Source organism: Myotis nattereri, assembly GCF_964212035.1.
Source record: "Myotis nattereri genome assembly, chromosome: 10".
In the NCBI taxonomy this organism is placed as follows: Eukaryota; Metazoa; Chordata; class Mammalia; order Chiroptera; family Vespertilionidae; genus Myotis; species Myotis nattereri.
The window spans coordinates 1,959,183-1,980,476 of record NC_138085.1 but is presented as its reverse complement, the minus strand read 5'-3'; the positions used below and the strand labels follow the sequence as shown (position 1 = coordinate 1,980,476).

Sequence of the window (21,294 nt, the reverse complement as noted above, 5' to 3'; positions counted from 1 at the left end):
GTTGCTCTATCTAGGACTGCAAACCTCTACTTCTTGACGATGCAAACTTCATTGGAGAATCAAATAAACTCATCATCATGAATGTGACTGAAGCGCATAAAGGGAACTACACTTGCCGCGCATCCTACACGCTCCTGGGAAAGCAGTATCACATCAGCCGGGTGATCAAGCTTTTAACTCTTGGTGAGTCACGGCTCTGTCCTAAGACTTCCCACCCGGGAAGGCCCAGGGATCAGGATTCTACTATCATCTGCGTGTCCACGGAGGAGCTGAAGCCATGAGAAGCTGGATGACTTGCCAAAAGTCACCTGGTTTTAACTTTTGTTGCTAAATACTATGTAAATGGCTTCCCTCCTGCTTCAGACGAAGTGCTAATTAAATAGATGATATGATCTGGGTTTCCAACTGACCAAGGGGGCTCATTCTTTGGGATGGCTGATGATGGTTCTTTCTGAGAGCTCCATAAATTGTATATGATAACGGTCACTCGCGGGGGTTTGACAGTTAAAGGGGTCTCTACTGCGAATCATGCTGGGAATCATGCACAGGAGGGCGTGTCCCAGGGCAGGGACCCAGAACCGGACCGCCTGACTTACAGCGGAGCTTTCTTACTTCCATCATACTTTATTTTTTCAAAGTTTATTATTTTGTTGAATCAGAATTAATTCCTACTAGTATCAGTGAATCATAGTTTTCAACAGTCACAACCATGTTGAGCTTGGAGCAGCCTCCCTCTGGTCGCTGTGTAGCTCTGGTTTGTTCTTCCTGACTTGTAGCAACCAGACCAGCAGACATATTCTTCCTCTCCCTTTCTGATCCCTTGTGTAGACATACTGTACTTAATCAGGGGTGAGGTCATTTTTAAATATTCTTCTAAAGGAAGATTCAAAACTATTTATTGAGCATCTACTACGTGCCAGGAACTGTTCTAGATGTACATGTATTAGCAAACCAAAGAGACAGGATCCTGCTTTATGGAGCTGGCATTTAAGTTCATAGTTTCTCAGGGTTGGCCACAGGTTACCCCTTGAAGCCAATCTTTTTGTAAATAACAGTCAGATTAATTTCTGGAGCTACTTACTATTTTTATCCTGTTTTAATAAATTATGCCAAATTGCTTGACATTCTACTCTTGGGTCATTAGTAAAGGTCCCGTGTATAAGCAGGTCCAGCATCGAAGGCCCTCTGGGGAGTGAGGCTCCACCAGGGAAGCACCAGCCCCCTCCTCGTCCTGATTGGCTCTAGGAGAGCCATTGTCTGCAGCCGGGGCCTGTGTTGCCTGTGGTTTTGTGTAGCCCAAGCTGCTGGGCTCAGAGGGCGCAGGCTTTGGAGTGGGTTGTCATGATTTGGCTGTGGCCTTCGTGCTGGCTCCCTCTTTCACTTCTTGCCTCTGTCTCCTGCCATAAATGCTTCCGACATTTGAGGGAATATCTGCTGGACGCCATGTATAGTTTGGTGTACTTGCCAAGTGTTGGTATCATTTGAGACCCTGATCTGTGTGAGACTGAGAGCCCGTGGATGTTTATTTCAGAGGAGAACAGGCCCCAGAGCCCTGAGATCGTGAGTCCGGTGAACGAGACGATGGAAGTGGTCCCGGGTGAGTAGCCTCCGGTCGGGACAGGCTGTGGTAATTATTCTGAGTTCGAGGTGAAGATAAATTGTGCCTTTACTGCACAGAGCCTAAGCTGTTCACTGGACATGCCTGTAATTAGAGAGAAAGTGGCTCAGGCTGCATATTAAATGTTCCTTTGGATTTCTTGCCTCTTATGGCACACATCGAACCACACCTGGTTGGGCTGCCCCTGCTTTCCTGCGGAGACTGATTACGCACAAGAACCCCAGCCAGAGGCCAGCCTCAGCAGGCCGAGGGTGGGAAGTGTGACTCCCGGCACACAGGGCGCCTCTGGTGCTTTTAGGCAGGAGAGCTAGACTGCAGGCAAAAGGATGTCGTTCTAGAAAAACACTGTCACAAGTTAGTTAACTTCTGCATAGTTTATTCCAAGAATAAAATCTTATAAACATCCAGCCCAGCCCCATACAGTGCAATAGCCGCAAGCCACATGTAGTTACGCATAGGTAAATTTAAATTAAGTTAATTTAGTTCAATTGAATATTAGTTTCTCAGTCAAGAGCTTAGTAGCCACATGTGACCAGTGACTTCAGGGTTAACACAAATAGAGCACATTTTCACCATCACTGACTGTTCCATGAGAAACCGCTGGTCTAAGCATAAAAGCAGCTTTTGGTACCAGAGGATCAAAAATCATGTTAGTGTACAAAATTCTCGTCTGTAATAGTAACTGCAGGAAGACAAGGATTAGAAGGTAGAGTTGTGATCCGTGGGTTCTGTTAATTTGTTACTCAGGATGTATGGTAATATAAAGAAATTCTTAGATATAAGCTAACAAACATGTGTAACTCATAATTACATATGGGCCTGTAGAATTGAGAGCAGAATTTCCCAATCCTTTCTCATGACTGTGCCCCTTTGGGAGCCTAAAAAGACATTTCCCTTCAGCCCTGCTCCTCTCTCAGGACTTACATCACAGATTCTGTCTGTCTGTCGATGTACTATGGCCCTTTGAGGGCCACAAACCCTTGCAACAGCTAAGATTTCCTTGGCCCCTTAAACGGATAAAACAATTAAAGTATGACATGCCCCAAATAAAATGTACATGATATTTTCCTGATTTGGTGGTAGAGGGAGATTTTAGAAAAAAATAGTGAAAACAGATAAACAGTTATAAATTTGACCAAACAAAAAATAAAAATATCTTTACCAAAGGATTTCCATAAAAATGAAATGAAAGCAAGCAACACCGAGGGTTTTTGAGTTGTCGTGTGTGATGAGTTACCACAATGGTGCCAGGAAATAATGGGCAGGGATAACCAGCAGTCCTTAAAGGCAAAGGAACGCTAAGCTTATAAAAAACATGTTAGCTCGCCATTAATTCAAGAAACGCAGGCGAAATGTGAATGGAATGTTTTTCCTCTCTGAGTCGGCACTGACTCGTGGGGGCGCCTCGGGTGAACGCACGGCACTCATGCCGGGCGAGTGGGAAGTGCAGTCTTGTGTGGGCGAGAGGGGCTGGCTTTTGAAATGTAGCTCCTTTAACTGGATTCTACTTCTGGATTTTCACTCGGAGTGCTGTTTTGGAAAATGTACAATATTGGTGTACAAGAATGCTCATGGAATAGTAATCATAATAATGAAAAATTAGGAACAGATTGTGTTTAGCACTGGGAAAATGATCATCATATTCTGTCTGATTGTGGAATGCTGAGCCAGCCACGAAGGGGCCTATTTTGGAAGGCTAATCTCGTGAGCCAACGTTCCCAACCCAATAATAATTACAAATAGTAGACATTAACACCCATTTAAATAATTGCATGTGTACACAGAGAAGATAAGGAATGAGATACAAAATGTTACTAATAGTGGTTATCTATAGGTGGTAAGTGTAAGGGTGATTTTTCTTTTTCTTTGTGCTTTCCTATAATTTAAGATTCTTATTCAGTAGCCACTTGTTAATATAGATAAACGGATCACTTGAAAATTAATTAATGTTAGGCTTTAAAATGCATTGCTTCGCAGGATCCCAGCTGCAGTTGGTATGCAACGTCACTGGCCGTGCAGCTAACTTTGTCTACTGGAAGTGGAACGGGTCACTGATTGACGATGACGACCCGGTGCTGGCGGAAGACTACATACAGTAAGCATGCTGAGCGCCAACCACAGCAGAGACATTTTGGTGTTAAATTGCACGTCATACTTTATACAGTCTTGATGGTTTCCAGTGGTCGGCAAACTCATTAGTCAACAGAGCCAAATATCAACAGTACAACGATTGAAATTTCTTTTGAGAGCCAAATTCTTTAAACTTAAACTATATAGGTAGGTACATTGTTATTAACTTAATTAGGATACTCCTAAGGCTTAGGAAGAGCCACACTCCAGGGGCCAAAGAGTCGCATGTGGCTCACGAGCCAAGCCGCAGTTTGAGGACCACTGGAATAGCAAAAGTTACTTGGTGGTTGATTGGTTCTTAACCCTTTGCCACCCATATTGAGTTCCGTTAAGCTAAACAGGATTTATAAGAGCTTGTACAGTTAAGATAAAAATGCATGTCATCGTGGTGCAAATTCAGGACAACTTGGAAGTCTTTCTGTTAAATTAGTTACATATGTTGCAACATTCCGGTGAAGCAATCTTCATGTTATTCCACTTTTTAAGTAATCTAAAAAGGACGCATAAAATGGGCCAAGAATCACGCCTTCCGCTGCCCAAGTCCTCAGGGCTCCTGGAACCTCTCTCGGGATAAAGTCCTGACTCCTTAGCATCACCTTCGAACCCGGTGCTGTCTGCCTGCTCTACTCTTGTTCCATACATTCCTTTCTGTGCCCTATGGAGACCAAAATGCATATGTTCATATTTTTCTTCTTGGAAGCTGGTGATTTTTATTCAGTTTCTCTCCTACTGCGTCTTTTACTGGTAATGGACTTTGGTCCAAAACACCTCGATCAGTGTTGCTAACAGCCTGATGGTTATACCTGTGCGTAGGCTGGTGGTTGTTTCTGCCTTCATTTATGCAACAAATACAGAGAAAGACCATGCACGTGGCTTACTTGTTGTTAATGCAGTTTACTTAAAACAACTTATTCTCTCTCTCTCTCTCTTTTGAACAGAGTGGAAAATCCTTCATCCAAAAACAGGAACACAGTCATCCTAACGCTTAGTATTTCAGAAGTGAAAAGTAAATTTTATCTGTATCCATTTACCTGTGTAGCCAGGAATAAATATGGAATAAATGCAGCATATATCCAATTAATACACCCAGGTAAACAGTAAAACTGTTTATTGGAAATGTGCTTTTATTTTACCATGGTAAGATCCTGTGACCTTGAGGTTTGCAAGGCCATTCCCTCTGCCCAGAATGCTCTGGGATTCCTGTTAACCTGGATAACAGCTTCCCTTTCTCACCTCTCCGCTGAGCTGTTTCTTCTGCCGGGGAGCCTTTCTGCGCTGCTCTCTGCCCGAACGGAAGTGGGGGGGCCTCTGCTGCGCGCTTCCCTGGCACTCTGGTCCCCGCCCGCACGGGAGTTGTCAGACTTAGTTTTCTTTATTTGACTGTAATTCCTGAGGTGCTGCAGACCATTTATCTTCCTAACTATCCTATTTCCAAAACTAGTAGCAACTTAAGTCTGGTCGCAGTAGGTATCTAATGAATATTTTTAGGTGAATGATGGATGTGCAGGGGAAGTTTAAATGTTGTTTTTAAAAATATATATTTTTATTGATTTCAGAGAGGAAGAGAGAGATAGAAACATCAATGATGAGAGAGAATCATTGATCGGCTGCCTCCTCCATGCCCCCTACTGGGGATCAAGCCCATAACCCAGGCATGTGCCCTTGACCAGAATCAAACATGGACCCTTCAGTCCATAGGCCAATGCTCTATCCACTGAGCCAAACCAGCTAGGACTGCAGGGAAAGTTTAAATATCCACTTTCCAGAGAGAGTGTCAGAAGTTATTGATTTTCATGAGTTGTATAATCTTAAGACACAGTATTGAGAGTATTTGTGAAATATTTTAAGATTATTTGTAGTTAAAATAGGGTATTTATGAATGTGTACATGGAAGAAAATCTGAACAAACTATTAGACTTAATAAATGAATTTAGCAAGAAAACTAGTCTGTATATATATATATATATATATATATATATATATATATATATATGTAGTATTTCTATGTATGTCTATAGATACCAACAAACCAATAGAATTACATTTAGAAGTATCATTTACAGTAGCATCAAGAATTATCAAAGACATAGAATAAGCTAGCAAAAGCTGTTCAAGACCTCTGTAACACAAACTAAAAACAACAACAATATTATTGAGTAAATTGCAGAAGACCTCAATAATGGAGGGATACACAATGTTCATGGATTGAGAGACTCAATATTATAAAGATGTTAGTTGTCCCCAAGTGAATTTATAGATTAAAAACCATCCCACTCAAAATCTCAGCACTGTTTGTACAAGTGTGTGTGTGTGTGTGTGTTTGTGTGTGTGTGTGTGTGTGTTATGGGCAGGCTTATTCTAAAAGTCATATGGAAATGTAAAGAGTCAAGAACAGTCAAGATGGTCTTAAATAAAAATGACAAGTTTATAAGATTTATACTATAGATACCATGATCTTGTATGAAGCTACAGTTGTGAAGATTGTAAATATAACCTATCAATTGAGCCAATTAGCTATTGGTCTAGAAAATGGTATATCTTGATTTCTACTTTATGCCCAAGTCAATTGCAGATGGGTCAAAGACCTAAATTGAAAAAGTAAAATAAGAGAGCTTTTAGGTTCTCTTTTCTTTTCTTTTTAAAAAATATGTTTCTATTGTTTCTTTGTGTTTTTTGTTTTGTTTTGTTTTTTTGTTTTTGTTTTGTTTTTAGAGAGAGGAAGGAAGAGGGAGAGTGAGATAGAAACAACAATGAGAGAGAACATTGACTGGCTGCTTCCTGTATGCACCCCTCTTGGTATTTTAATTATGATGTGTCTTGGTGTGGGCCTCTTTGGGATTCTCTTTTTTGGGACTCTGTGCTTCTTGGACTTACAAGTCTGTTTCTTTCACCAGGTAGGGAAGTTTTCTGTCATTATTTCTTCAAATAGGTTTTCAATATCTTTGTCTCTCTCTTCTCTCTCTGGCACCCCATAATGTGAATGGTGATACTCTTGAAATTGTCCCAGAGGCTCCTTACAGTATCTTCATATTTTTTGGATTCTATTTTCTTTTTGCTGTTCAGATTGGTTGTTTTTTGCCACCTCATATTCCAAATCATTGATTAGATTATCGGAATCATCTATTCTGCTGTTAAATCCCTATAAATTATTATTTATTTTAGTTAGTGTCTGTTTAATTTCTTTTTTCATGTTAAAAATATTTATTTATAAAAAATACAATGGGATAAGTTTATGCTGAGAAATTTAGCAATAAATACAGCTGAAAACAGAGCAAGTCTACACCAATACACTGGCACAATGGGAAGGGCACACGCACCACCCAGACCCATATGTCTGCGGGTCCAAAGGACTTGAGAAACACCACTTGGGAAAGGTCTCGTTCTCTCAGGTGAGAGAATGAGGACACATATAATCACCAATGCACTCAGATCATTAGCAAGCAATACTGTAGAAACTTCAATCTGTGAACGTCTAAAATCCTGCACCTTCAGTTTAGTTGGCAGACACCACCTTCAGCTTAATTTCTGACTGGTCCTTTTTTATGTCTTTGATGTTCTCACTAAGGTTCTTGAAATTCTCACTAAGTTCCTTGAAAGTTTCACTAAGTCCCTTGAAGTTGTCATTAAGATCCTTGAGCAACCTTATAACCATTGTTTTGAACTCTGCATTTAGTAGTTTGCATGCTTTCATTTCATTTACTTCTTTTTCTGGAGATTTCTTCTGTTCTTTCATTTGTGACATGTTTTTTTGTCTCTGCATTTTGACTGCTCCCCTGTATTCGTTCCTATGTATTAGGTAGAGCTGCTATGTCTCCTGGAATTGGTAGAGTGGCCTTGTGTAGCAGGTGTTCTGTAGGGCCCAGTGACTCAGCCTCCCCAGTCACCTGAGCTGGGCACCCTAGGTGCACCCCTGTGTGGGCTATGTGCACAATCTTGTTGTAGTTGAGCCTTGATTGCTATTGGTGTTGCTGGGAGGAGTTGACCTCCAGGCCAATTGGCTGTGGAGACCAGCTGTGACTGTAGTGGAAGAGCTGCTGTGCTGGAGACACCCTTATGGAGCAGGACTTGCTTTAGTGGGACTTTGGTGTTCACTGAGTCTGCCCCTTGAATGTGTCACTGTGGATGTGTAGAGTTGTAATCTAATTTGGTCTGGAGCTGTCAACCACTGCCTGGGGCCATTGGGCAGGAGCTACAGAGAGATCTGCAGATGGCTGCTACTTGGAAATGCCCAGGCAAGGTCAAGCTATGAAGCAAGGCAGTCTTAGGTTTCTTATTGATTGATTTGGGGCACACTGATGTCAGATGCTGCTTGTTTAAGAGATTTTAAGAAAGTCTGAAGCCTGAGCCAGGATAGGCCATTCCTATAGAAAAGCCACTGCAAACAGTTTGGATGGCACTGCAAATTGGATGGGGAGGGATCTTGGAAATCACCAGGGCAGACTGAACAGTGTGAGCCAGGCTGATGGAAATCAGATATGGCTGCCAGTCAGTTTTGCAAGGGGGAGGTCCCAGCATAGGAACAATGACCTCTGTGAGCCCCCCTGACTGGAAGAAAACGGCCCCTGAATTCTTGCCCTGAGGCCAGACAATCCAATTCCTCCCTGAATGTCCCAGGTTCCTTTCAAGCTGCTGCTCCAGTGCTGGAGCTCAGAGAAATCAAGTCCGAGTAAGTTCGTGCTCTGGCCCTTTAAGAAGAACATGTGGGTCTCCAGCTGCCTATGAGTCAGTCAGCCACAATTCCCACTGGTTTTACAACCTGAAATTACCGGGACATCTCTTCCCAGCTCTGTAACCCTGGCTGGGGGGGTCTGGTGTGGGGGTGGGACCCTTACTCCTCCTGGGAGGCTTCCACAGAGATGATCTCCCTCCTGATTAAAACCACGCCACACATAGGTGTTGGACCAACCCATTCCATGTCTCCACCCCTCCTACCATCTCAGTGTACTTTCTTATTTACTTCTCTCATTATAGGATTTCTATTCATCCAGATTTCATGGTTGTTCTGTATTTTAGTTGTAATTTTAATGTTATTATCTGAGGTGGTGAGTACCAGCATTTACCTACACCACCATCTTGGTTCTCCTCCTGACCCCTGACATTTGCAAGTCCCTTTCTTGTTTCTTCTTCTCTACCCCCTTCTCCTTACCTTTCCTTCACTTTCCTTCTCTGCCCCCCACTCTGTAATCAATCATTGGATGAATAATTAGCCAGTGAAGCCTGGAGAATATCCAAGTATTAAACATTCTGTGTGGCATCCCTCACCCTTCTCTTTCCCCCTAGCCTTCACCTTTCCCACCTGACTCTTCTACCTCTAGGAACTTTTGCTGGCTTTTGAGTAACTTAGACTCTTTTTACTATATTGTGCTCTATCCTATGGTCTTTGTTATTTTTCTGTGAGATTGTATATTATACTACTTAGGTGGAAATTTAGTACAATGCACTGTAGTTTTTCTACATGGTATCCATTCTAGATGTCTTTGTACGTTAATACCCATTGTTAAGTGGTAATGAATGGATTAATACTATCTGAAATTTGGGATTATAGGCCAGTCCCAAATATGGTTTCTCTGGGATGATGATGTTTAATTTGTTGTGCTCAAATGTTTAATTCTTTTGGTTCTAATAAATCCTTCTGGTTTCCTCTTTTCTGCTCTAGTCCGCAGTTTCCAGAAGCACCTGATTGGTATATTCGTCATGTTAACAGTAGTGATTACCAGCTCTGTTTTCATCTATAAAATCTTCAAGGTTGACATTGTGCTTTGGTACAGGGATTCTTGCTATGATTTTCTCCCGAAAAAAGGTACAGTTTTTATTTTCTTGTTGAAGAGAGGGGATAGTTAAGAGATATAGAAGATAACTAAGAGAGTTTTTACTTGAATTTTAAAATGAAATTTAACATATATAAAAATAGTAGTTATTCTTATATATAATTACAGTTTCATTACTGAGCAGACTGACATTGTTTTCCAAGTTACTGCTTCAGGCTCATAGTGGTGGGGCAATGGTATTGAGAGCGTCTTCATAAACCCGGTCACTCAGGACCCGCTCTGTGCTGGGCAGAACTCAGATCACCCAAGATTGCTATCAAATCAAAGAAAGGACTCAATTTTCATGCATGCACTCTCTCTCTTGTTTAAATCTTGCAAAAAATGAAGCTGCAATAATACATAGACGGGAGAATGCTAGAATTGGGTGTTGTGGCGTGGGGAGGGAGACGAGAACTGCAGGTCATGCCCATGCAGAGAGGTGGAGGGCGCTGCATGTGCGTGGCCCTCAGTAACATAAGAACAGCTTTACAGTAAACTCAACAAAGAGACACTTGTCAGGGTACAGCATTTGAAAAAGGTGTGCTGTGTTTTGTATTGCAATTTCATTCATACCATCATATGAAATAGTAATTCATTCGAAAGTGCATGTTTGCTATATCGACTTTACCAAACCTCTTATTTTTCCTTGTGGTTCTAAAATATCACATTTCCCCTTTAGATTCAGACGGAAAGACCTATGATGCATACATACTGTATCCAAAGACCCCTGGGGAAGGGTCCACCTCTAATTCAGATATTTTTGTGTTTAAAATCTTACCTGAGGTCTTAGAAAAACAGTGTGGATACAAGCTGTTCATTTATGGAAGGGATGACTACGCTGGGGAAGGTATGAACGTAAAGGGAGAAGTAAAAATCTCGTTTTGAAACTAATTTATCTATTAAATTAACCGGGTTAATTAAATTGGGTTTCATCTTTCTAGATGACTAGCATAGGTAACATATTTGACAATTTTAAGACCCTCTTCACTGGTGCATAATGATGATTTTCACATTATTTAATGCAAAATATTTACTTTTCTCATAGTTTGTTGAAACAACAATTAACTAAGTTGTACTTCGTTTTGGAAAACGTAATTGCTAGTTAGATCTGAAAACTGCTTTACAGCCGATACAGTAAAATAAAAGAGGAGCAGGCCAACTGGTTTACCAACCAGATTTTAAATTCCTGCTGAAAGTGCTCCGAGTCCTCAGAGAAGGCTCAGCCTCTGGGGCCAGTGTTTAGAGCTGGTCTCTAAGTGGGACCCTCCTTTAACCCTAAGTAAGGCAAGTGTTAGGGGACACGGGGTTTGGCTCTGGAAAGAATGATTGTAAATAGAAGTTGCACTTACTCTGCCATGCTTTGTGTTTCTCAGACATTGTTGAGGTCACAAATGAAAACATAAAGAAGAGCAGAAGGCTGATTATTATTTTGGTCCGAGAAACGTCGGGATTCAGCTGGCTGGGGAGTTCGTCTGAAGAGCACATCGTGCTGTACAACGCCCTCGTTCAGGACGGGGTCAAAGTCGTCCTGTTGGAGCTGGAGAAGATCCAGGACTATGAGAAAATGCCCGAGTCCATCCAGTTCCTCAAGCGGAAGCAGGGGGCCATCCGCTGGTCAGGGGACTGGACGGCAGAGAGGTCACAGTCTGCAAAGACCAGGTTCTGGAAGAAGGTCCGCTACCACATGCCTGCTCAGCAGCCCCTCCAGCCAAGCACCAGCTGCTGTCTGCAGCCCCAAGGCCCGCCTCCAGGGAGAGGCTGCGAGGGGAGGGCCCCGTGCCTGTGCCTCTCGGGGAGCAGGTGATGCCTGTCCTGTGGCGCTGGGCTGGGCTGGCCTCGCTGATGTGCAGGCCCAAGGTGCACTTGCATGACCCTTCACCCAGGCCGCCTGGAGTCGGATGGGTAAGGGCAGGACAGAGACAACGGCAGCCCTGTCACAGCAGCCCGGGCAACTCAAAGCAGAGGGGCGGGGAAGGCCTTCCAGAGGCCGCCGCTGCCCTCTGGGCGTGTGAGCTGCTGAGAAAAGGCCCAGGAGAGCCAACAACTGGAAAGAACATTCAGGAAATGCATTTGTGGAGTCACTCGCAGTTCCAGGGGCTGTGCCCAGACGGGACTGCAGGGCCCCTTGAGCGGCCGGGGCGTGGGAAGACATTGGAGAACTGGCCACTGGCCTTGCATTTTTCACACACATCTGCAGCCCCCGGGATGGCCATGCTGTCCCACCTTGTTCTTCTGCATTTCACTTGGTTCTTTACTTTGGAAGGACAACTTCCAAGTCACTTCCTCCTCCACTGGGTCACGCACACGACCCACCTTCCTGACCACTGCTCTCCTCTCAGCCGCTGGGCGCTCCTGGCTCAGGAGCAAAGCCGGGCTACCATTAGCATTTCACTGCGGGGCTGTGCTGCCGACTGGGGGCTCCGGGCTGGTTTGCGCGGTGCTCCCTGCAGAGTGCCCACCGACTGCCTGGTCACTGTTTGCCGACGCCTGGATTTTATAAGGCCGGCAGCTGCAGAAGGCAGCCACTCAGCGCCAGGCTGGCCCGGCTGTTTCCAGGGCGGTGGCCGAGGGTGTGACCTCGGCCACACCTGCCCTGCCCTCTGCCTTTTGTGGGAGGAAATGGTAGTTTCCAGGATGGTACGCAGCTCACTCTTGTAAATGTTGGAATTAACAAAAGTCACGGTAGATTTTTACGGAAAAGTCTCTGCCTCCATATGTTCTTCCCCTAAAGTAACTGCATGTTGGTGAGTAAAAACGAGAGAAGTTGTGTTTGCGTTTTCTGGTGCAGAAGAGCACGTTAACACTTGATAGTTGTCCCAGGACAGTTCAGAGGAACGCGGACACCGCACAGCCACAGCCGTGAGCCCCCTCCTGAGGTCACAGGGACATGGTAGGTCACATGGACACGGCAGACCTTTTGTTTTTGTGTTTTTAATATTTAATATCATAAGTCAACACAGACTTTCCTTTGGTATTTTTTCCCTCAAAAGTAATCGGAACTGGACAGAAGTGGATTCGCTGCCGCCTCCTCCCCCCTATTTCTCTTGGATTCAGTCTGGCAGTCATGGGCACAGCGTGGCTTTGGAGCTGCTGTTTTTAAAGAAACGCTTTCTTTTCACCTGGGAGACCCGGCCAGCAGTTTGGGGGTGCCAGGGAGGACTGTCCTCTCCCCAAAGGCCGAGCAGATGCTGCACATGGTGCTGAGAGGTTCAGTCGGTCAGCTGTGAGTCCCAGGAAGGCCGCTCTGACCCTGAGAACTAGCCAGGAATGGGGTGAGGGCAGACAGCCAGGAATGGCCAGCGGCTGGCACCTGGGGCCTAGGGGCGAGAATCCCGGCCACGCCCGGAGGAGGGCGGAGGGCCCCAGAGGAAGGCGTACCCCCGAGTTCCCTGGAAACTATTTCCCCAAAAACCTCTTTTAAGCTTGTCCTTTCAGGGCTCCTCGGTAATTAGATTTCACTGCGTTTCCGATGATACAGTTTTTCAGCCTGAATGCTTACGACGGGTTTGCACGTGCACTAAAGTGTTGCATTTCAAGCTGCTACCGCTGGCTTAGGTGGGTTTCTGTTCCATTCTCCCGACTCTCTTATTTGCAGTTGCAGGTACGGAGCCGGCGTGAAAGGGCACTTGTGATAATTATATCTGTAACGGTCAATGATGAGGAGCTTTTTACAGACTCGTGTGTATAAGTCAGCAGCAGATACCACATATTTTTGTAGTAAAAACACCAATTCATGTACAGCGTGTATCATTGATTAGTGGGCTGTACTTGTTTTCTAATAAAATTGTCAAAACCTGGTATCGAGGGTTCTCATGGCCAGGCCCGATGTGGGGCGAGGGCACCTTCAGCCGGGGAGGGTCGGGGCCTGGGGGCCCACAGAGCCCCGACTCCCCCAGGGGCCTCGGCCGTGCTCCCTGTGCTGGCTTCGCTGTGGAGGACAATGCAGGTCTTAGGGTGGTGAACCCTGTGCCCGTCCAGCAAGGCCAGACAACACTGTACAGACGTGCACATTTTACAAAGGTTTCTTTTCATTTTCTTCTTGACCAGGAGGTAAATACTATTGGCAAACGTGGTTCAAACTGCAAGCTCCAATGAGCACAGATTCCAGTGATCAGGCCCTTCCCTTCCACCACCGGCAGCCGTCAGCTCAGAGCAGGTCCACCCAGGGCTGGTCAGCTAGAGCGCTGTGGGGTCACCGTCAGCCGCCTCCCCCTCCACACGCTGTGGGCCTCCCTCCCCCCCCTCCCCCTCCACATGGTGTGGGCCTCCCTCACCCCCCCTCCGCCTCCACATGGTGTGGGTCTCCCTCACCCCCGCCTCCCCCTCCACATGGTGTGGGTCTCCCTCACCCCCGCTTCCCCCTCCACACGCTGTGGGCCTCCCTCACCCCCCACCCGCTCCACATGGTGTGGGTCTCCCTCACCCCCGCCTCCCCCTCCACATGGTGTGGGCCTCCCTCACCCCCGCCTCCCCCTCCACATGGTGTGGGCCTCCCTCACCCCCGCTTCCCCCTCCACATGGTGTGGGTCTCCCTCACCCCCGCTTCCCCCTCCACACGCTGTGGGCCTCCCTCACCCCCCACCCGCTCCACATGGTGTGGGTCTCCCTCACCCCCGCCTCCCCCTCCACATGGTGTGGGCCTCCCTCACCCCCCACCCCCTCCACATGGTGTGGGCCTCCCTCCCCCCCCTCCCCCTCCACATGGTGTGGGCCTCCCTCACACCCCCTCCCCCTCCACATGGTGTGGGCCTCCCTCACCCCCGCCTCCCTCTCCACATGGTGTGGGCCTCCCTCACCCCCGCCTCCCCCTCCACATGGTGTGGGCCTCCCTCACACCCCCTCCCCCTCCACATGGTGTGGGTCTCCCTCACCCCCGCCTCCCTCTCCACATGGTGTGGGCCTCCCTCACCCCCGCCTCCCCCTCCACATGGTGTGGGCCTCCCTCACCCCCGCTTCCCCCTCCACATGGTGTGGGTCTCCCTCACCCCCGCTTCCCCCTCCACACGCTGTGGGCCTCCCTCACCCCCCACCCGCTCCACATGGTGTGGGTCTCCCTCACCCCCGCCTCCCCCTCCACATGGTGTGGGCCTCCCTCACCCCCCACCCCCTCCACATGGTGTGGGCCTCCCTCCCCCCCCTCCCCCTCCACATGGTGTGGGCCTCCCTCACACCCCCTCCCCCTCCACATGGTGTGGGCCTCCCTCACCCCCCTCCCCCTCCACATGGTGTGGGCCTCCCTCACACCCCCTCCCCCTCCACATGGTGTGGGCCTCCCTCACCCCCGCTTCCCCCTCCACACGCTGTGGGCCTCCCTCACACCCCCTCCCCCTCCACACACTGTGGGCCTCCCTCACACCCCCTCCCCCTCCACACGCTGTGGGCCTGCCTCACCCCCCACCCCCTCCACATGGTGTGGGCCTCCCTCACCCCCCTCCCCCTCCACATGGTGTGGGCCTCCCTCACACCCCCTCCCCCTCCACATTTTGTGAGCCTCCCTCACCCCCCCTCCCCCTCCACATGGTGTGGGCCTCCCTCACCCCCCCTCCCCCTCCACATGGTGTGAGCCTCCCTCACCCCCCCTCCCCCTCCACATGGTGTGGGCCTCCCTCACACCCCCTCCCCCTCCACACGCTGTGGGCCTCCCTCACCCCCCACCCCCTCCACATGGTGTGGGCCTCCCTCACCCCCCACCCCCTCCACATGGTGTGGGCCTCCCTCACCCCCCTCCCCCTCCACATGGTGTGGGCCTCCCTCACCCCCCTCCCCCTCCACATGGTGTGGGCCTCCCTCACCCCCCTCCCCCTCCACATGGTGTGGGCCTCCCTCACCCCCCTCCCCCTCCACATGGTGTGGGCCTCCCTCACCCCCCTCCCCCTCCACATGGTGTGGGCCTCCCTCACCCCCCTCCCCCTCCACATGGTGTGGGCCTCCCTCACCCCCTCCCCCTCCACATGGTGTGGGCCTCCCTCACCACGCCTCCCCCTCCACACGCTGTGAGCCTCCCTCACCCCGCCTCCCCCTCCACATGGTGTGGCCCTCCCTAAGCACTGCCTCCACCTCCACCTCCACATGCTGTGAGCCTCCCTCACCCCCGCCTCCACCTCCACATGGTGTGGGCCTCCCTCACCCCCGCCTCCCCCTCCACATGGTGTGAGCCTCCCTAAGCCCTGCCTCCACCTCCACCTCCACATGCTGTGAGCCTCCCTCACCCCCCGCCTCCACCTCCACATGGTTTGAGCCTCCCTCACCCGGCCTCCACCATTCACTTGGTATCAACACTTGGACAAACAATTTGAGCCCCGGTGTCCTCACCTATAAAGTGGACAAAATGCCTAATTCATAGCATCGTGTAAGGATTAAAAAGGATGAAATAGGTTATGACGCACACAGGGCCTAGCAAACAGAAAATGGTAGCTTTGCTAGAAGCAGCTCTATGCATAAAGTTTGCTATCTCAAGTCATAGTAGAATCTGCAGAAAGAATGGGTACAGAGGAGTTAAACCTAGGGGTGACCATTGATACCACGAGAGGAAGCAAAGCCGTTGTGGAACTAAGGACAACAGAGAAGACAGCCACTGACGCTGGGTGGTGAGGGCGCTGGGAGCTCGGGTCCCACAGCCCAGGAGGTGGTCACTGGCCACTCATGGCTGGAACTGGCACTCACACTGACTCTCTGCCAGCCCCCAGCTCTAAAGGTTGTTTGATGGTCTAAATGAAAAAAAAAAAAGATTTGATACATTCCTAAAAGATTTTTGAATAAAAATTAAAAATATCCAATATAATAAAAGCTTAATATGCTAAGTGTCCAGTCGTCTGTTCAACCAATCAAAGCGTAACATGCTAATTATATGCTAAGGCCACTCAACTGCTCTCTATGACATGCACTGACCACCAGGCAGCAGACAGTTGACTGGTCTACCAGTCACTATGATGTGCACTGACCACCAGGGGGCACACACTCCAACCGGTAGGTTAGCTTGTTGCTGGGGTCCAGCCGATCGGGCCAGACACACCCTGGAGCCCTCCCGCAATCCCTCCTAACTGGCCAACCTCCCGTGTCCCTCCCTGGCCCCAATCATGCACCAGTTGGGGTCCCTCAGCCTGGCCTGCACCCTCCTCGGGGAATGTCAGAGGGCTGGTTTCCGCCTGATCCTGCATGCCAGGCCGAGGGACCCCACTGGTGCACGAATTCATGCACTGGGCCTCTAGTAAGAACATAAACATGTTAGAATCAGCTCTTCAGAAAGCTTGCTTATGAACAATTTCTCATGGAAGAATTCAGAGAGTTTTCCAAGATAGTTTTGGTTATTTTACAAGCTAATGTATTCTTTTAACAAACAGTAAAGTCAATACTAACAGCCATCTAAAAGTCTTATTTTTGTTGTGAGGACTTTTATTCCTCTTTTTACCAGATAACTATTCCTTAGAATAGCTTTCATGCTCTTTTTGTCTTTGGAGTAATTTCTCCAACTGGTGGGAGGAGACCTGCGTGTAGTGCATCCCTTCACTGTCACCGTTCTGAAACGGGAGCAGCGCGCTTGGCTATTTTGAGCCTCAGTTTGCTAATCTGTAAAATGGGACTTCCCGTGTTTCCCGGTTTCATGTGTGACAAAGCCCCTGAACAGTAACCTAGGTGGAATCTCAAAACAAAATATATTTTCTTAATTTTAGCCCTTGGTCAGTACAGATAAAAGAAAAATTTATTTATCCAAAATGTGTCTTTTTTCAAATTCTACGGTTTAGGATGTGGAGGGAGAGCAGGTTGTATAATCTTGGTGTTAACTTTTTAAAATGATGATAGCTTTTACTTAATACAATTTTAGTGAGTTAATCCTGTCTTGGTATTTTGACATAGTGGGTTCCCCAAATGTTAATTGAAGTATAATCATTATACAATTATAAGATCAGAGATTTCCTCAAGCTCATTTGTCAGAAGAAAATCTTTTCCCTTTGGGGGCAAGAATCTGTGCGTGTGGCAATTGGCTTGTGTGGAGCCCACAGAGGGGGTAGCAGGCAGGGCAGAGAACGATCTGGGCCTTTGAAAGGTCTGCAGTGGGCCGGGGTTGAGAACCTATGACACGAGGCCATAATGTATCCAAAGAGATTTTATTCCCGACACCTGGGTGCAGTGGGGCTGAGACCGAGAAAGGCGTCAGTGAAGAGAGCAGGGAGAGAGAGGTTTTTATTAATCCTTGCTGGCTGCAAGCTGCTCTGCTGACGTGAGGGTGTGGTCCAGTGATGGTGAACCTTTTGAGCTCGGCGTGCCAGCATTTTGAAAAACCCTAACTTAACTCTGGTGCCGTGTCACATATAGAAATGTTTTGGTATTTGCAACCATAGTAAAACAAAGATGTATATTTTTGATATTTATTTTATATATTTAAATGCCATTTAACAAAGAAAAATCAACCAAAAAAATGAGTTCGCGTGTCCCCTCTGACACGTGTGTCATAGGTTCGCCATCACTGGTCTAGTCCCTCCTTGGTTCCTCCCATGCCAGGTGTCTTCTGGTTCCCTGAGCTGTGCTGTGCTCAAGGCTGCAAGCTTCCTGCAAGATATCTGCTAGGCACAGCAAGTCTTTCTCTGCTCCGTTTTATTCTCTTTAACCCTTTCAGCCTTGAAGGGGGAAAGTTGTTTCTTTTTACTAAAAATGCACAGATAAAACATGACAGCAAAAGGAAGCTGTAATTTATAGAAAATTTATGCCTGAAGAAATGTGCATGGGAATCCAGGTGGGAAGGAACTATTTTTGGTGTAATAACATGTATTTTACAGCCAACATATGAAGGTGTGTGTGAGGGAGAGGGGGCGGAGGGGAGAGGTTTAGGGAAAGCAAGAGTTACAGGAAATGGGTGACGTTATTTAGAATGAATATGGAACTCACATGCTCAGGTTTCTCCTGAGGAAGGCGGGGCTGATTGGCCTTCCTCAGTCCCGGGCATTCCCTGGGCGCTAGCCCAGCGCTGAGGATGCGCAGGCACCTGGACTGGGACAGACCGGCAGGACCTGCCGGCTCCTCGCACCCGCCCAGCCGCTTCCAGATCCCCTCCCTCAAGGCGGAAGGTCAGGAGCCTGTGGTCCTTGGGACACTCGCCCTGAGGTGACCCAGAGGCACCGGCTAGGCTCCCGGGTCCCTGCATTTCCCGCCGTGACCCCCTGAGAGGAGCCCGCAGCTGCTAGGGGGACACACGGCCGGCTTAACGGCCTGTGGGAACCCCACTCTGCCTTCGCCCCAGTACGGCAGTCTGGCCACACCCTTCTCTCTTCAGCCTCCTGCCTCTCGCTGCTTCTGAGGCTGAGCCCCGCTATCCCTCGTGCCCCCGCCGTGGGCAGCGCCTGGGCAGTGGCCGTGGGCAGTGCCTGGGCTGTGGCCGTGGGCAGTGCCTGGACATTGGCCGTGGGCATTGCCTGGACAGTGGCCGTGGGCAGTGCCTGGACAGTGGCCGTGGGCAGTGCCTGGGCAGTGGCCGTGGGCAGTGGCCGTGGGCAGTGCCTGGGCAGTGGCCATGGACGGTGCTCGGGGACGGTGCTGGACAATGCCGTCTGTCGGACACGGCCCCCCCTTGCATGACACTCCACAAGCCTGCCTCCCGCACTGTCCTGACGGCTTCTGAATTCTCACTGAGCCCTAACTCTGCCCTCAGATTCCAAAATGTAGGGGCAGTGTTTTCGCTCTCAGGTTTACCTTTGGTCGTTTAAAAAGTGCCTCCCAGGTGCCTAGGGCTACACTAGACACTGAAAACAGCAAAGTGAGAACAACTGCAATGCAGCAGGAGCAGTGCCGAGAGGAAGCTGCTCCGGAAACAGGCTCCTCTGCGGGAGCAGGCCAGGCCGCTGGCTGCGGCACACAGACACCGTCTGCCACTTGGAATCCGTGCCTGGGAGGGGGTGGAGGCGCTTGGCTGGGCCAACATTAGGAATCAAGTCCACGGAAGGGGCCCTGTTTGCAGGGTAAACAGGAGGGAGTGAAAGGTTAGAGAGGGGCTGTAGGAAGCTGGTATGTCATCCCTCTGCGAGTTGATTGTATTAGAAACATTTCCTTAAGTAAACTGAAAAAAACCTTTTTGTATTATGGAAACAATATTAGTTGGAGAGAATGTAGAAATTTCTGAAAACTATAAGGAAGAAGAAGGTCACTCAACCTCCCAATCTAAAGATAAGTACTAGCACTTTATTGTATTCCTATAAATCTAACTATTAATATTATTCGAAATATGATCTCTGAGCCATCACTAAGCCTACCAAAATGGATGGTCCATAATTTAGCTTTGGTTGGACATATCCCCAGTGTGTGTGTGTAACGTACAAGTCATGCTGTTTGCTCTCAGAGGTCGGGTGAAGTGGTCACCCTTGGCCCAGGCTTGTCCCCTGTCCGGTGATCTGCGTGGCACAAAGTCCTAGAACAGTGGGCAGAGGGCAGTGGATCTTGGCAGGCTCTTGACTGTGTTCTGTAACACTCATTTTTTAATCTTTGCCAATTTAATAGAGAAAAATGTATCCTGCGTGATAAATTTTTTGCAAGTTAAAGCATGTGGTTGAAAGTTTCAATTAACATCAACAGTTCCTGGGCCCCCATGGCCCCTAAATGAATTACAACCTTCAGCTAGTTAGTGAGAGGCCTGAGAATCGAGCCGTGAGTTTTGCTTCCAGGAGAAGGATCTTCTTAAACAACCACTGTCACCAGATGACCTTGAAGAGGGGTCGGTGTAAGTCCAGCGATAAGGGAAGTGCCAGCACAGGGGCAGGAGGCGTGGCTTAGGGGCAGTGAAGTGACCAGTTTTCGGATATTATGTGCAGTGGTCCTGGGAGGAATGAATGAGCAAGGTGGGGCAAAACAAGCCCAAACCAGTGACACAAACCCACGAACACAAATCTAACGAGCTGCGAGCGCCAATGAGCGCCATGCTTGAGAGGCCAGAGGCGAGCCCACAGCCGAGGGGCCTTGGCCTGGACAGGAGTCATTGCAGGGACATCAGCAGCACTGGGCGCGAGGCACTGAGGAGCCCAGGGGCTTCTGGACCCAAAGGTGCACGGGCCTCCTGGCGGTGCGTGCTCCTCCCACAGGGAGGGACTGGTTTGCTCAGAGGTCGCCGAATGGAACGGCTGCCTGGAGAAACGAGTTCCTTCAAGCCTCAGCTGAATAGACTTGGCAGGGCCACGAAGAGACCTACACACCGGGTGTGAGATTAAACTGGGTGTCTTGTAGCAGGAATGACTCTAAAGGGGCCTGTGCCTGAGCAGATCCCCAGTGCTGGGAGCGTGGGGTGCCGTCACAGCTGTGTGTGTGTGCGTGTGTGCGTGTGTGTGTGTGTGTGTGTGTGTGTGTGTGTGTGTGTGAAACATACGAGTCATTGCGTTGTGAGGGCTGTAAGTGGTGACCGCTGCACCATGCAGTGCCCGTGCATAGGAGGGCGTTCACTGTACCCAAATGGTAGTTGCACCTTAGGTTTGATTCCATCCTGTGATTTTGTGATTCTCTCAGTTTTATTTAAGATTAAAAAAGAACAGGGAGACATTCAAATGGATCCCAAACAGGCCTCCACATGCTCTCCCCACTGTCATGGTGCCGGGGTCCAACACCAGCGGGTCCAGGGGTCCCCAAAGGTGTGGACGGAGTCGGCGAAGAAGGAATGACACGGAGACAGTGTTCAGTTGATCAGCAGCCTAGCCAGGATCTCCAGCCAGGATCTCCAGCCAAGTTCTGGTCTGGATCTCCAGAGAGGTTCTGCTTAGGATCTCC

At 48.5% G+C, this 21,294-nt stretch overlaps 1 protein-coding gene across 1 annotated transcript in view; it reads left to right on the top strand.

The window, feature by feature from the left end:
- IL1R1 (interleukin 1 receptor type 1) overlaps positions 1–13,353 on the top strand; it is a 54,021-nt gene extending 40,668 nt beyond the window's left edge. Inside the window, exons 5-11 of the mRNA XM_081101634.1 lie at positions 15–183; positions 1,532–1,597; positions 3,596–3,713; positions 4,687–4,838; positions 9,405–9,548; positions 10,235–10,402; positions 10,929–13,353. Coding sequence (XP_080957760.1) covers positions 15–183; positions 1,532–1,597; positions 3,596–3,713; positions 4,687–4,838; positions 9,405–9,548; positions 10,235–10,402; positions 10,929–11,359 — 1,248 coding nt within the window. The 3' untranslated portion in view covers positions 11,360–13,353. The remainder of the gene's footprint in view (positions 1–14; positions 184–1,531; positions 1,598–3,595; positions 3,714–4,686; positions 4,839–9,404; positions 9,549–10,234; positions 10,403–10,928) is intronic.
- Positions 13,354–21,294: the final 7,941 nt, after the last annotated feature.